Source organism: Canis lupus, chromosome 20, assembly GCF_011100685.1.
Source record: "Canis lupus familiaris isolate Mischka breed German Shepherd chromosome 20, alternate assembly UU_Cfam_GSD_1.0, whole genome shotgun sequence".
Lineage (NCBI taxonomy): Eukaryota > Metazoa > Chordata > Mammalia > Carnivora > Canidae > Canis > Canis lupus.
The window spans coordinates 8,081,379-8,097,508 of NC_049241.1; the positions used below are offsets into that span (position 1 = coordinate 8,081,379).

Genomic DNA, 16,130 nt, shown 5'->3' on the forward strand with positions numbered 1-16,130 from the left:
AATAAATAAAATCTTTAGGAAAAAATAAAACTCATCCCCCTTTTACAAATGAGGAAGCCAACACTCGGTTGGGTCCCCAGGACAAAGCTCAACCCTGCCTTTCAGTTCCTGATCCCCCTCTCCCAGAGGCAGAGAAGCCTCCACCACACAGAGGAAACTGTGGGAGCAAGCCACTGATTCCAGCACCTTCTGAGTGCAGGCGCTTCTCTAGTTCATGGCCACCAGCTCCTGCCCCTCATCCTCCTCAGCCTCAGCCCCTCCAGAACACCTGCCACACTTTCCGCAACCCCCTTTGCACCTTCTCTGCCAGTGCATCTCAGGGAACAGTTCTCTCTGGCCCGGGCCATGAAGTGGTCATCTGTGTAGTCCCAGCCAGGGCGCCGTGCCAGGCACCAGAGCCTCAGTTAGTGTTGGCTGAACAAAAGCAGCTCAAATATCCCCTTCTCCAAGAAGCTTTCGCATATTTCTTCTCTCCATCTACTTCCTTCTGAAGGAATGGCACCCTCCTCTGTGCTCCCAGAGCTCTTTGTACAGAGATCTTTACCAAAGACCCTGCCTCCTGCAAGAGTACAAGTCAGGCCCAGAACAACTGCTCTCATCTGAAAAAAAGAATGATATGATAGACTCGTTCCACTATAGAGTGGTCAGCCTTAGAAGGAGTGAGCACCCCATCGTCAGAGGCATGCAAGCAGAGGCTGGCTGGCCATCTGTTGGATGCCTAACAGGAATCTCGGCAATGAACAGAGAGTCAGAGTCATGATCTGAAGCCCCTTCCAACTCCAAGACCTCAAGCGTCTTTCAGTCAAACATAACCTGAATTATTGCTTTGAAGGGGAGCCAGATAAGGCATATAGAGCCAACAGAGCAGTGGCTCTTTCCTTTCCTCTTGGGTCAGGAGACACCAAGGGACCGCCGTCCAGGTTACAGCTGTTGTGAGGACATCAATAAATTATGTAGCAGGATGTTGGACATTCCACATCCCCACTCCCTCTGGCTCTGTAGAAAGAGGTCATGTTTACCTATGCAAGCAGGCACAAGGCAGAGGCCTTGCTCACGTGGCCCCAAGCCCTGAGAGGGCACCAGAAGGCTCTTCCCCAAGCCCTGGAAACACACCCAGAGGAGATCTCTGGTCAGCTTACCCTGCTCTAGCCCTTGTGACGGGGAGATCACTACCTGTCACCACAGAGCTGGTCTCGTACAATTCTAGTAGCCAGAGAGGCCTCCTGACCTTGGCCTGGAACCTGCCTCTTCACGACATTTGTTCCTTGCTCTACCACAAGATGGCTGTGCTCAGGAGTCTTGTTTTTCTCTACAAGCAGCAGGGGGGAGCCCCTGAAGGAGTATGACACCCGGGCTGAACTTCAGGCAGGTCGCTGGCGGTCAGGTGGAGGAACGATAGAAGAGGGGTAAGGCCAGAGGCAGGGAGATTGGGTAAGGTCTGGGCAGTGACCCCACCTTGGAATGGTGGTGCTCTGTGCAGCTGCTGTGGGGGTGGACAGAGGCTAAATATTTTCAAGATCAAGCCTTGTGTTTAAAATTCCTAAGGGTGGGAAGGGGACCAGCGGTCAGGAGCTGCCCACAGCCAGGTTTTGAACCAATGTTCTAACCCTTTGTATTAGTTTGCTGGGGCCGCCATAACAAGTTACACAGGCTGGGTGGGCGGTGCGGGGGACGGGGCTCAAACAACAGGACTGGACCGTCTCACAGTTCTGGAGGCTGCAAGTCCAAGGTCATGGTGTTGGCAGGGTTGGTTTCTTCTGAGGGCCCTGGGGAAGAATCTGCTTCAGACCTTCACCCCTCCCCCATTCCCACCCTCAAGTTTATGGGAGTTCGCTGGAAATCTTCAGCCCTCCTTGGCTTCCGGCAGCAGCAGCCAATCTCTGCCTTCATCATCACCTGACAGTCTCCCTGTGTGCGTGTCTGGGTCCAAATTCTCCCGTCGGATAAAAGCCCCAGTCACGGTGGTTAAGGGCCACTGACCTTGACTTTGGGGGGCGGAGTGCAAGTTCAGTCCCTCTCAGCCGTGGCTTGGCAGAGTGGGGATGGAAGTGAGCTCCCAGGAACTATGATGTGTGTGAAGAATGAGAGTTAGACTCAGCCTCTCCAAGCGTGAGATTCTAAAGTGCTTTGGTCTTTTAGTACAACTGGATTTTCTGCCCTTGACATGTCCTCTTCCACTCAAAGACGTTTTGCAGCAACCAGCAAGTATTACCATATTATTTTATCATCTGTCACTGCCCATGGGTAAGAATCACTTGTTCAGTTGATCTATGTTTTGTGTAAAGGGCTGCAGCAGCTCCAGGCTGATTTCTGCATCCTAATTGCGGGGCAAATAAATCCACAGCTCTGCCTAGGAGCAGGGACTGGGGAAGGGGATGGTGCTTACCCCACTTCTGACTGGCTGGGTCTACTCTGGCCTCATTGGCCCAGACATCAGTCTATCATTACAGTCAGAGAGGGCAGGAGGTAGTCCTTACTCTCTCATGGAAATGTCCTATTTTACATGAAGTATAATCATTTGTATTTATTCTAAGCCAGTGTCACATTCTGTAAATGCAGTGTTCCCAAATGCAATGCGCCCCCCCCCCAAAAAAAAAAAACCCTGAAAATACAGGAACATATTTATCTATCACTGACTTTGCAGGAATTACGCATGTGTATAAAGCAGGGACACATTCCTATGCCATAGTAGAATGTTCTATTCTCACCTGAAGTGTTCTTGAGGTCTTTCTCAAAGTCCTTGCCCAGGTCAGGATAGCCTAGGGTTTTATCTCAGAGAGGGATAATATGGTGGGAAGTGGTAGCTGCCTGGGACTCCACTGAGAATTCTGAGACCATATCAGGGTTTAATCAGAGGATTCTGTGATCGATTAACAATGCCTGCCACAGGCACAGAAAGGGAAGAGACAGCCCACATGCCATATGTGCTATCAGTATCTCATGGTCATCCAGGCCCCTTACACTGGAGCTGCCTGTGAACAGGGCTCACTCTGGGATCCATAAGGGAAGTGAGGGCCTGCCCTAGGTGGTACTCACCCCCATTGCTTCTGCCTTCCTGCCAGGTCCCAGAAGCCATCCGCAAGTGCCAGAGGGCAGGCATCACAGTTCGCATGGTCACTGGTGACAATATCAACACGGCCAGGGCCATCGCCATCAAGTGTGGCATCATCCATCCTGGGGAAGACTTTCTATGCCTGGAGGGCAAGGAGTTCAACCGGAGGATCCGCAATGAGAAGGGGGAGGTAAGTGCCCAGCACAAGGAAGCTTCCAAGGGATGAGCTCGGATGGGGGCTGGGAGGCATGGGGGCCGCATGACTGTAGAGAAGACAGCCAGCGTGCCACTAAGAACCCACTCACTTTGGGTAAGTCCTCTCCCTTCTCCAGACCTCAGTTTCTCTCTCTGATACCCCTCCCAACCCACTCCCTCCCCCATCCCTCTCCAGATTGAACAGGAGCGAATTGACAAGATCTGGCCAAAGCTACGGGTGCTGGCTCGTTCCTCCCCCACGGACAAGCATACCCTCGTCAAAGGTAAGACTTGGGGGGGCAGCTCTGAGACCAGAATCCGCTCCTCTCCTGGTACCTGCAGCTTCTTTCCAGGACAGAGGGGCTTTTGCACGGAGCTCCCCACACCTGGCAACACCCTTGTTTCACCCCATTGCAGCCCTGGGAGGGCCTCTAAGGGCCACAGTGGGATGGGGAGGTTGTGAATCTTCTCTCTGGGTTCCACCTCTTCTAGAAAACAATGGGCTGGGCCTGTCTAGGTCCAAAAGTCTTTACCTGAGGGTCAAATAGGGCCCACAGACATGTTATATTTGACTGATGTAGTGCCTTTTTTTATGTTGAATTTGGATGGCTTTATACACACTCTCCTTTCACTTTGAATCAGTCTTCACCACTCCTTATTGTTTGACATCCAGCCCACTTGACTTATTTATGTTCTCAGCCTGGCCCCAGAGCTTGTCTTCCTGGTCTGCATGATCTCTGAGGACTCCAACAAACATCTGTGACCAGAACCCCAGGGGTGGGCTCTCCTGGGAATAGCAACCTGAGAGATGAGACCAAAAGCTAGCATCCTTCTCCTTCCCTGTCTTCCTCCAGAGAGAAGGAGCATACCATTTGTTGAGCCCATATAGGTGGCCGGGTGCTGGGCACTTTTAGAGTCATACAGCCCTGGCTTCAAGTCCTGGCTCTTCCACTAACCTGTTCTATAGCCTTGGGCAAGTCTCTCCTCTACTGGGACTCAATTTCTCCATCTTTAAAATGGCCATAGAAGGGCAGGTTTCTGGCTGAGGTCATCCCTGGGGCATCTTGGATTCCTCTCCCAAAATGCTGCCCAAGGACATTAGAGGAGGCAGATCTGGCTTGGGAATAGAGACTCAGAACCTCAGAATCACAGATACCAGAGCAAGAAGCCCCCCAGCCAATCCCCATTTCTATCTTAATCACTCACTCATTCATTTACTCATTCTCTTGATAAATATTTATTAAGGATCTGCTAAGTGCCAGGCCCTGCTCTTGGCAGACATGCTCCTTCCATCTTAGAATTCATGGTCCAAAGAGTCCATCCAGCAGACATTAAACAGGTTTCCTTCCACAGACCTAGAGGCTGTAATCAGTGGAAGGGTAGGATAGGGCCCTCTGTTGGCGTCTCACTCAGGCTGGGGATGGATGTCACATCATAGGCCATCGAAGGTAGGTCGAGGGTCCAGGAGAAAGGGCTTTTGTTTTCAGGTGGGTCAGAGAACTGCACTGTGAAAGACCAGAGGCAAAGCTTCCCAGGCACCCTCAGGAAATGTAAAGAAGCTCAGTTGGCCAGGCAGGGACCTCAGGTGAGAGAGGAAGACCAGAGAAGAGGGTGCTGGTATCAGGTCATGTAGGGCCTTGAATGCCAGGCCAATGACCTGTGCTGTTAGCCCAGCATTGGGAGCCACTAGGAAGGCCTTGAGGGGAAAAGTGTTATTTTATAAAGTTCATTGCCCGCTTGTGGGGAGAACCACCAGGATTGTCCAGCTGTAAGAGCTACTTCCCAGATCAGGGTAGGGTGATGACAGCACAGGTGGAGCTGGAAGTCAATAGGTCAGAGACCTATTTGGGTGGTAGAAGGACCTGGGCCCAGCAGTCGTTCAGATATAGTTGAGGGATGAGATGGGGTGAGGGGTCCCAGATTCCCTCAGTCTATACAGGTTCAAGAGCTTGCAGCATGTCAGGATGGCCCCTGGTTTTTAAATGGGCAGCTGGGTGTCAGGAGTCACAAGGGACAGATCTGAGAGTGATGAGTTCAGTTTAGGGCCAGCTGAGCTGGAGGCCGTATGACATCCAAGTGGAGATGTCCAGAAGACAGCTTGCCATCTGTGGAGTCAGGGCTCAGCAGAGAGATAAAGACGCAGGTGGGCTGTGCTACATGGGGAGAGCAGAGGAGCCTGCCAAACCCCTGAACCTCCCACATGAGTGATGGGCAGAGGCTGAGAGATGGAGAAGAGGCAGCCAGAGGAGTGGGAGGACACCAGGATCAGCGGTGTCCAAGAAGACAAAGAAGGGAGCTTGCCGAGGAGGAAGGTGTGGTCCACGGCAGGAATGGCACTGAGAGGTCCAGAGAGATAGGACAGGAATGTGACCATAGGCGATGGCCACAGGAAGGTCCTTGGTGACCGCACGCAGGCAGGCCATGTCAGTGGAGTGGCAAAGCCATGCCGGCTCTGGAGGTGGAGGAGAGTGGTCTGGGAGAAGGTGTCCTCCCAGCTCCCCTTCTATTGGGAACAGCAGGAGGGCTGTGTCAAAGCTGGTACCAGTCTGCGGGTCCACAGAGGAAAATGTGGCCCCTCCCTGCTTTGGAGGAGCAGATAGGCATGCTGAGGGAAGGCCTCGCATGCCCAGTGGACAGAACCTGGAGGCTGAGTCTTGGCTGGGGACTGGGGGACTGCCACCAGCTGGGGTGGGGGTGGGGGACAGCCTAGGATGAGTCCCAGACCACGTGGCCTTGGCACTAGGCCTTGAAGAGGGTGGAAGCTGGACCACTCCCGAGGGCTGGGGAAGTGGCTGCAAGGACCTACAAAGGCTTCTCAGGGAACCTGTTCCCTCATCCCTTGGGCTGCTGCTGCTTCTTACCAGGCACAGGGCAGGGAGAGACATACGGGAGCTACAGCAATCTGATTAGGGCAGGTGAGGGTACTCAGGGAGACACAAAGGCTTCCCCAGGGGAAGTGGCATCCGAGCTGAGACTACAGGCACAAGACAGGCCCAGCCAGCCAACGGAGAAGCCCAAGCAGACAAGGGCAAGGGGGCCGGCTTTGTACACGGAGAGCCATTCCTATGACTGGAGCACAGATTGGGGGTGGCCAGGGACAAGAGAAGAGAAGATCAGAGAACAGGTGAGTCTGATCACCAGGGACATCAAACTTTCTGCATGGAGCTAAAAACATGGATGGCACCCTGAGGCTAGCACGGGTCATGACAGAATGACTATTGGTTTAGAGGGAGGCAACAGGGGTTAGAGAGAAATCCTGGTGCTGCTGTGCAGGTTGGACGGGCAGCCTGGGGTTAGTGGGTGGCAGAGACGATGCTGGTGGCAGAGGGGAGGGGGACAGAGAGAAGTGGAATGTTTCACTTCCAGTGGGATCTTGGAGCAGAAACTCCAGGCTTTGGTGATGGATGTGAGATGTGAAATGAGGGACATGCCAAGAGTGACATTCAAATTTCTGTCCTGTCCATGGACATATCCTCTCAAGTTCCATATGTGACCAATGATGACATCTTTCACCCACCATTTTCCGCTGGCCCCTGCTCAGTGACAAGGCCACATGCTGTTTATTCAACTTGTTGAATATTTTATTTTTATTTATTTATTCTTTTTTAAAGATTTTATTTATTCGAGAGAGAGAGAGCAAGACAGAGAGAATAGGGTGGGGTGGGCAGGGAGGAGCAGAGGGAGAGGGTCTCCCCACTGAGCAGGGAGCCCAAGGACCCTGGGATCATGACCTGAAACACAAACAGACGTTTAACCAACTGAGCCAGCCAGGTGCCCCTGAATATTTTGTTGAGGGTAGATGTCTGAGAGAGGTCCGGGTCAGGGGTCATTGGCAAATGGCACAGCCCAGGCCTCCTCAGGAGGGACTATGGGTGTACAGGGAGAAGGAGCTGAGGGAGGAGCAGATGATAGGAGAACAGAGGCGCTCCTAGAACTCAGGCAGAGGGGGAGGTGTTTCCAACCAGGTGGCCCCCAGTGTGGCCAAGGGCTGCGGAGAGTGCAGAGTGTGCTGGAGAGGCAGTCAGGGCCCAGACCGCAGAGGACTGAGGTGCCCAACATCCCCTGCAGGTGCTGGCAGCCGCAGGCAAGCCTGGAGCTGGGAAGAGCCACAACAGGAGGGGGTGGCAGGGCAGGGGCCAAAGAGGAGGCTGTGCCCGGCCCGGGGTCCTCCCAACGGTCAGGGCTGGCCGGGGCTGCCTCTGGCCCATGGAGTGTCCTGGGGCCCTGAGCGCACTCCCGCCCCACCCCACAGGCATCATCGATAGCACACACACCGAGCAGCGGCAGGTGGTGGCCGTGACGGGGGATGGCACCAACGATGGGCCTGCGCTCAAGAAGGCTGACGTGGGCTTTGCCATGGTAGGGGCAGCTCGCATCGGGCCCCAGGGTGGGCCTGGCAGGAGCTCATGGGCAGGGGGTATGGACAACACAGCCTCAAGCTGTCTGTGCAGGACACCCGGTGCACACTCAGCTCACCCACCATCCACCTCATGGGCCCAGGGCTCTCAAGCCTCAGCCTGGCCCCTGGGGTCCCCCTGGAAGGGTGGAAGGGGGCTCCCTGCAATGATGGGGGTGGGGGGAAGCTAAGGGGAGGGTAGGCCAGGGAACAACTTCCCAAAGGCAGAGAGCTGGCCTCAGGGGCCTGGGTCTAGGGGGTGGGGTACATGCACACACACACCATGTGGTCTGGCCGTGCTGGGCAGTTGGGAGTATGCATGTGGGGGTTTGTATAGGACTGAGGATGTGTAGGGGATGAGGACAGTGTTGCTTGAGCTGCTCACCCCCCAGCCGCCCCTCACAGGCTCCTGTTCCTGTCCCCACAGGGCATCGCAGGCACGGACGTGGCCAAGGAGGCCTCAGACATCATCCTAACGGATGACAACTTCAGCAGCATTGTCAAGGCAGTGATGTGGGGCCGCAATGTCTATGACAGCATCTCCAAATTCCTGCAGTTCCAGCTGACGGTCAACGTGGTGGCTGTGATCGTGGCCTTCACCGGCGCCTGCATCACACAGGTGGGTCCTTGGGGGGCGGGGAGTGCAGGTGGGCAGGGCCGGGCATACCAAAGCATGGGGAAGGCCCTGCCAAGGGCCAGGAGTTGCATCACAGACCACAGGTGCAGGCACCAGCCTGAGGAAATGAGGCTCAGTCAGGCGGGAGGCTGGCCCAAGATCATCTAGCGAACAAGAGATGTCAAGCCTCACCCCCATGTCTGTCTCGTCCAGTCACAGCCCTGGTCCTTGCTGCAGGAGGCAGAAGAGGTCATCCTCAAAGGAAGGCAGAGGCCCCAAAGGCCCAGAGGGAGGCAGAGGCAGGGCAGGGCCCAAGGGGGGTCAGGCAACCCGCTGGGGGCAAGGAGCCAGCAGAGTCCTGGGGGCCTCAGTTCTGGCAGGAGAGGCCTATTTGCCTGGGGCCCTACGGCCAGGTTAGGGCTCTTTGTCACTGGGAGAGGCAGTTGTCTGTCAGGATCACCATCTGGCCATGAGCAGCCCCATCCCGAGCTCAGGGGAAGCCAGCCAGCAGGCCTGCATGTCTTCAGCCTCGCTCCTTCCTCACCTGGCCCCAGAAGGTGAGAGCTATAATGATCCCCATTTTACAGAAGCAGAAACCAAGGCTGAGGATGGACCAGCCAGGAACCTGCCATTGTTCCTGCAGCCTCCTGTCTTCTCCTAGGGGCTGACCAGCCTGGCCTGGAGAGGAAAGGGCCAGTATTTCAAGGCCTCCTGGCAATCACACGGGTAGACAAGCTCCTGCCCACAGAGAGGAGCCCCCAGAGGCCCAGAAGGCAGCACTGCCCCAAAGAGCTCTGTGGCCTTAGGAATGCTGCTCCCTTCACTGCGTTCTGAGCCCCTGGGGCTGCATGTGGCAGCACCCAGTGCCCTATCCTAGAGTCAGAGCTGGGAGGTGGCCGGTGGGTCCCTTCTACTGTCAGGGCCCTCTCCTGGTCTATGGGTGACAGACGCCCTCTAGTGGTACTTGGGGAAGCCTTCCACAGCACCGCAGCTCCTGCAGGCTTCTCAGGGACCCACTGATGCCCTTGGGGAAACAGGTTCAAGGAGAACTATCAGTTTGCCTAAGGCCTGAAGTTGAGCTTGTGGCAGGGCTATGTAGGCGTTGGTGGGGACATGGGAGGCTCTGACCCCGAAGCACATATAAACAGAGAAGGTGGGTGAGCAGGAAAAAGCTTCAGGACGAGGGAACGTGGCTGCTCCAGGGCATAGATAGGAGAGGTGGCCTGCAGGAAGGGCTCTGATGAATCCAGGAAGTGAGTGAGTGGATGGGGTGTGGTCAGAGTGGGTCTCAGGGGCTGCACTGAGAAACGATACAGGGGTGAAGAACAGTTTAGGTTAGGCTATTAGGTTTCCAGGGTCTGTGGGCTTCCTGCAGGTGGTGTTCCACAGTAGATGAGGCTAAAAGAACAGAGGGAGAGGAGGTATGGGCTGGAGAGAGGGTGATGCTAGGGAGAGGTGGGCACCGAAAGCCAGAGGGATAGGTGTGGTGAAGAAAGTAGGGCTGAGGAAGGGGCCATAGGAGCAGAGATTTAAAAGATGAGGCAAGAGGAGCCCTGAGGGAGGAGAAGAAGAAATGGCCAGAGCCCTGGGGCAGGTGGGCCACGAGAGTGGGGTCTAGTGACAGGAGGAGATAGTGGCCGCACGAGGCAATGAGGTCGGTGAGAGGAAGCTGGAAAAATGCGTCTCTCGATTGGCAACAAGGAAGATGCTGGGGACCTTGGAGGAAAGAATTTGGGGGGCATGGAAAGGCCAAAGTCTGGCTGCCAAGGACAAGGTCCTTGGGGTGCGACAGTAGAGGGGACAGTTCCTCGAGGCAGTGTACCCCATGTGATATGGTTGTATACAGAGCGGTATGACTCTGTGATCCCAGTCGCAGCCAGAGAAAGGCCTGGAAGGATCCACACCAGAATGTGGACAGCGGCCACTAGTCGTGACAAGGTCATTGACGAGCTTTAGCTCCTTCTGCTCTTCCCTACTTGCCCAAGTTTTCTACCATAGGAAGTTTGTTACTTCTGGAACCATAGATGCACACAGTAGTTGCCTAAGGTAAAGTGGGATGACGAGGTAAAAAGGTGGTAGTGACAAGGGGACAGGGGCTGTGGGCACTGTTTGTGGGACAGCAGAGACCAGAGCCATTGATAGTTGAGGGGAAAGCAGCAGTGGGAGACTGAGGAGATAGGATCTGTGTCAGAGACAGGGGAGATCTCGGCCTTAGCCAGGAGACGAGTGTCCACGGGGGCCGAAGGAGAGGAGGGCACATGCTAGGGAAGCAGGCACATCTACCAGAAGGCAGGGAGCTGCTGACCGTCGTGCCTGGAAGACTCAATTTTCTCCTTGCGGGAGAACATGGGTGGGCAGGTCTAGGCCGTGCTCCAGGGAAGGGAAGGCCTGGCAAACTTGTGGGGTGCTCGCTCAGGGGCCTGGTGGGCAGGCCGGCTGAGGGCAGACCCCCTGGGCAGAGCCGGCTCAAGACCAGCAGGAAGCTGCCGAGACCCACACCCGGCACTTCGTAGCAGCCGCGGGCCGGCCTCCCCGTGACAGCCTTCCCCGCCGCTGCTGTCTCCAGGACTCCCCCCTGAAGGCCGTGCAGATGCTCTGGGTAAACCTCATCATGGACACGTTCGCCTCGCTGGCGCTGGCCACGGAGCCGCCCACCGAGACCCTGCTTCTGAGGAAGCCATATGGCCGCAACAAGCCCCTCATCTCACGGACCATGATGAAGAACATCCTGGGCCATGCCGTCTACCAGCTGACCCTCATCTTCACCCTGCTGTTTGTTGGTGAGTCCCCCACCGGCCCACCTGGGACACCCTGGCCATCCCCAGGCTCCTGGATTCACATCCACCCTCTTGTCTGCCAGTGAAGGAACAGGGGACTCAGGGAGGTGAAGTTAGTTGCTCAAGGTCACATAGCAGGTCTGGCCCCTTCTCTGACCCATTCCTACACTTCATCCGTGCCTCATGCGGGCTTCCTCTGAGATTTCCCTGGGGAGAGGCCGAACACCTGCCTAGCCACCAACTATTTCCACAGCATTTTCCGTTAGGCTGCTTCATTTAGGTCTTGCACGCACTCAGTGGGGCAGGCCCCTGGTCCCCACCATACATTACAGTGAGTGCCCTGAGGCACACAGAGGTGAGGGGACCTGCCTGCGGGGTTCAGCCGAACTGAGGAGCCTGGGTAGAGACCAGGCCTGTTTTCCTTGGGTGAGTTATGGAGAAGCCCAGAGTGGGGAAGGGGCTGGCCCATAGCCACACAGTGAGTCAGGGCCAGCTGGGAGTCCTCAGCCCGGGCAGGGCCCTATCACGTGAGGTGTGTGGCTTTCAATGCCACTGAGCATCTTCCCTCAAAGTCCAGAGTACAGATGTGGGTAGGGCATGGATCCTATTCCTCAAAGGGCAGTCTTCTTGTGTAAATTTTGAAGGTGGTGTGTTGTCAGGACTACTGCATAGATTATCTTTAGAGTCTTTGAAGAAGCCATGTGAATGAAGAAAGAAGACTTCCAGGAAGGGTCAGGGAAGGGGGGGGAGTAGTTCCTAGTTTACTTGCTGGCTTCCCCCCTTGAGCACCTACTCTCAGTGGTCTTGGACTCAGCTAGACACCTCACACTAAGAAAACCCCACAAGCCCTCCTGGCACCAGATAACACAGCTTTGCAAAGAGATGTAGAATGGCATCAAGGCCCGTCATCAGTGGGTCCCCGCACAGCAGCCCGGGGGGCTACTCTCCCCCCACCATGTGGCAACTCAGGTACAAGGGAATGAGGCCACATGGGTGGAGCCAGCCTGGCCTAAAAGCCCCAACCTCCACATAGCAATCAATATTTCTTGTAAGATCTCCTGAAGCTTCCAGAGGTCTCTGCAAGGGACGCAGTCAGCTACAAGCCTTACTTTTTTTCTTAAGATTTTATTTATTCAGGGATCCCTGGGTGGCGCAGCGGTTTGGCGCCTGCCTTTGGCCCAGGGCGCGATCCTGGAGACCCGGGATCGAATCCCACATCGGGCTCCCGGTGCATGGAGCCTGCTTCTCCCTCTGCCTGTGTCTCTGCCTCTCTCTCTCTGTGACTATCATAAATAAATAAAAATTTAAAAAAAAAAAGATTTTATTTATTCATCTGAGACAGAGCAATGCAGAGAGAGAGGAAGCATGAGCAGGGGGTAGGCAGAGGGAGAGGGAGAAGCAGACTTCCCGTTGAGCCGGAAGCCCAAAGCAGGGCTTGAACCCAGGACCCTGGAATCATGACCTGAGCCAAAGGCAGGTGCTTAACCATCTAAGCCACCCAGGTGCCCCAAGAAACCCCACTTTCAGGGGAGCCCAAGGTCATGATTTCCCATGAGGGATTCCCAGTTCACACCCAGTCCCCACAGTCCAGATGACTTTGCCAAGTGGAGGTCACTTTCTATAAGCAGTGTCAGCTGACAATACAGCTTACATTCCACTTCTATCAGATTTCCACGGAAGAGTGGAATAAAGTTCACCAAGGTCTTTCTCCCTAGAGAAGAAAGGGTCTTGTCATCCCTCCACTCACACTCAGGACTCCCCAACAGTGCAAGCCCACCCTGCCCCCTGATATCCAGAGCACCGCCTCCGTCTCTGCATGACCCACCTGACTGCGCAGAAGAGGCCCCTGCGCAGGGCCCCACGTCTCCTCTAGCCGAGGCCCTCAGCCCCGCTCCCCCCCTCTCGGCTTGGCAGGCGAGAAGATGTTCCAGATCGACAGTGGGAGGAACGCGCCCTTGCACTCGCCACCCTCGGAGCACTACACCATCATCTTCAACACCTTCGTCATGATGCAGCTCTTTAACGAGATCAATGCCCGCAAGATCCATGGCGAGCGCAATGTCTTTGATGGCATATTCCGGAACCCTATTTTCTGTACCATCGTGCTGGGCACCTTTGCCATCCAGGTAGCCAGGTCCCCACCCTAACCTGGGCCAGGGTGGGCAGTGGGCCACTAGAGTCCCTTGGCAGTGCCCTGAGAGCCCAGACCCCTGAGTTGGCCCCTGACTCTCTCTGTGTCTCTGTCTTTCTCCCTCTCTGTCTCTTTCTTTCTGTCTCTCTGTCTCTCTCTCTCTCCCTGTTCTCCCCTTTCACCTCCAGATAGTGATCGTGCAGTTTGGGGGGAAGCCATTCAGCTGCTCTCCACTGCAGCTGGACCAGTGGATGTGGTGCATATTCATCGGGTTAGGAGAGCTCGTCTGGGGCCAGGTAAGTTCCAAGTGGGTTGGAGGAGGTGCCCCTCGGCCGAGGAAGAGAAAGAGCACCGGACAGGGAACCGGGGAGTCCCAGGAATGGGTCCTGGATCTGCCATAGATGCACTGTCTGGCCCTACGCGAGGCCCTCCCCATCTCTGAGCATCTGAGCAGTGGGGGCTGGCTCAGGTCCCAGATACTGGTCCTTTGGGTACCACCACTGTGATTTTTGCCTTATATCCATATACCGTTGATCCTGTGATTTGTTTGATATTTTCTTTCAATCAAATCAGTTTTTTTACTGAAATTCATGCAACTTTATATTATTAACATGATTAGAAAATTAATATCATTTGTCATAAACAGAAGCTAACAAAAAATAATAATGTAATGAGAACAATGTTATTAAACTCTAACTAGATGCCATGGCCTGCCAAGGCTCAGAGCTTGAAGCCAGCTTGTTGTTTAAGAGGATAATTAGTAAGTGGTCTGACACCAAGCAGAGACCCTTAGAGAGCTCTGAGGAAATGTAGGAGCAATGAGCTCTGGCTTGTCTCAGCGCTGTTCGATGCTGTGTCCGAGATCCTCCCCGGCTCTGGGGAACCATGGGCTGGATGCTCGGGAGGGGCCCTTCCAGCTGTGACCCAGAACCTTCTCACACCGGCTCCCTTCCCTACTTTTGCCCAAGTCCTCGGCATGTGTGCACATGTGCATGTGTGCATATGCACGTACACACACACACACACACACAAACACACACACACCCCTTCTCGGCACTCATTGCTTGCAGCCTGACCAGGATGCAGTTCTTGTGAGAAATACCTGGAGCCAGATCTGGACCAAAGGGGCTTTATTCCCAAGATGCTCCATTGTCCAGGTCATGGGGGCCCCAACTGGCCTGAGACATTATTCTTGCCTTCAAGCTGTTCCAGGCTGGAGTGGGAAGCTGCAGGAGCAGAAATTAATTAGAAGATAAAGAAGAAAATTTAGTTTCACTCAAAAAGTCCTTGTTTAAACTTTGGAGCTTCTTTGGAAAGTTGATAAACTAGATTTGCCTCAGCAACTCTATTCCCCGGGTACCCCCAGAGCCAGGCCATCTTTATCCTCAGGGAGCTCTTGGCATCTGGGAGAGCAGGATCTGAATGCCTGGGGACTATGCCAGTGGGCAATGCTGACACCTCCAGGGGAACCTGTGAGGCTGTGACCAGGTCAGCCCCCATCTAGTCCCTACACGATATGAAAGGGGCCTCTGATCTGTGCCACCTCAGCGTCCCCATAGGGCCTGCCTCTCATGCCTCAGCCCTGTGGACAAGCCCTTTGGAGGATGATTAAGAATAAAAGCAGATCCTCTTCTCATACTGCCTCTGCTTTCTGGGAGGGCAAGCATTCCCAGAGTCCCAGGACAGGCTGTCCCCAGGGTACCCATGCCCTGAGCCCTGAGCCCCTGCTGCCTGCACTTGGGTACCACAGGACCCAGAGATCGGAAGGAATGAGTACAGGGACCTGTGGGCCAGCCATGGGTCAGGCTCATGCACAGCAACTTAGACACACCATCTTGCTTAATCCTCAAACTCGGAGAATTGTCCCCAGCTTTACAGATGGGAAAACCAGAGCTCAGGGAAGTTAAATGACTTACCCACAGTCACATGACCTATAAGGTCTGGAGTATTCAAAGTCACACCTGTCCAACTCCTAAAGGCCAAGATTTTCCACTGTGTCCCCCGACTCTGGATGAGTGTGTGAATTAAAAAGCAAATCAATAAGAAATTATAAAAGATGGAGTTGAGGAACAGGTAAGATGAGTTAAGCAGCATGCTGAGTGTAACTAGGTAAGTGGAGGGGAAGGGAGGGGAGTGGGGTGGCAGGGTGGGAAGGAGGCCACCTGAGGGACAGCCCCCATCACCCTGATGCTGGACCCCCTGCAGGTCATCGCTACCATCCCGACCAGCAGGCTCAAGTTCCTCAAGGAGGCAGGCAGGCTCACGCAGAAGGAGGAGATCCCAGAGGAGGAGCTCAATGAAGACGTGGAGGAGATAGACCATGCTGAGAGGGAGCTGCGGCGAGGCCAGATCCTGTGGTTCCGAGGCCTGAATCGAATCCAGACTCAGGTATAGGAGGCTCCCGGGGCTGGGCCCCACCTAGCCGGGGTGGGTGGGTGACAGAGATGGGCGTGCTCCATGCCACCCACAGGCCCACAGAGATGGGGCTCCAGCCCTGCTCTCACCACCTAACCAGCCTTTGGTATACCCATGCTCCCCGCACACACACCCACATGGCTGCTAAAAAAGCTGTGGCCTTCTCAGGAACCTCCCATCTCACCCCTCAGACCAGCAAGGGGTCAGACTGGGGGTCACACACATCATGGGTTTCCAAGGGGGGGGGATGCCTCGAAGTGGGGAGGGGGCCTGAGTGCTGAGGTGAGTGTGGGGCTCCGGTCTGGGTTGCAGGGCGGCCACCAAGAGGGGCAGTGCAGGGCTGGACACTAGACCATGTGAGCCCAGGGCCAGCCCCAGATCCTCCCTGGCCTAGGGTCAGCCTGTGAGGTCCGAGCATGCCTACACACATGTACGTGTCCTCCACAGGGCTTCCAGATACTGCCCTCCAGCCTCCGCCGAAGCATCATGGCCACTCTGGGAGGAAAAGTTTGGTTTGCCCCATGCATACACAGACCCAAACATGCACA

At 55.1% G+C, this 16,130-nt stretch overlaps 1 protein-coding gene across 14 annotated transcripts in view; it reads left to right on the forward strand.

The window, feature by feature from the left end:
* The window catches only part of ATP2B2 (ATPase plasma membrane Ca2+ transporting 2), a 373,765-nt gene that overhangs the window by 344,856 nt on the left and 12,779 nt on the right, over positions 1-16,130 (forward strand). For all 14 annotated transcript variants that reach the window (XM_038565641.1, XM_038565640.1, XM_038565644.1 and 11 more), the window contains 8 exons: positions 3,063-3,242; positions 3,444-3,531; positions 7,500-7,606; positions 8,071-8,262; positions 10,826-11,039; positions 12,951-13,162; positions 13,356-13,463; positions 15,373-15,555. In XM_038565641.1, coding sequence (XP_038421569.1) covers positions 3,063-3,242; positions 3,444-3,531; positions 7,500-7,606; positions 8,071-8,262; positions 10,826-11,039; positions 12,951-13,162; positions 13,356-13,463; positions 15,373-15,555 — 1,284 coding nt within the window. The remainder of the gene's footprint in view (positions 1-3,062; positions 3,243-3,443; positions 3,532-7,499; positions 7,607-8,070; positions 8,263-10,825; positions 11,040-12,950; positions 13,163-13,355; positions 13,464-15,372; positions 15,556-16,130) is intronic.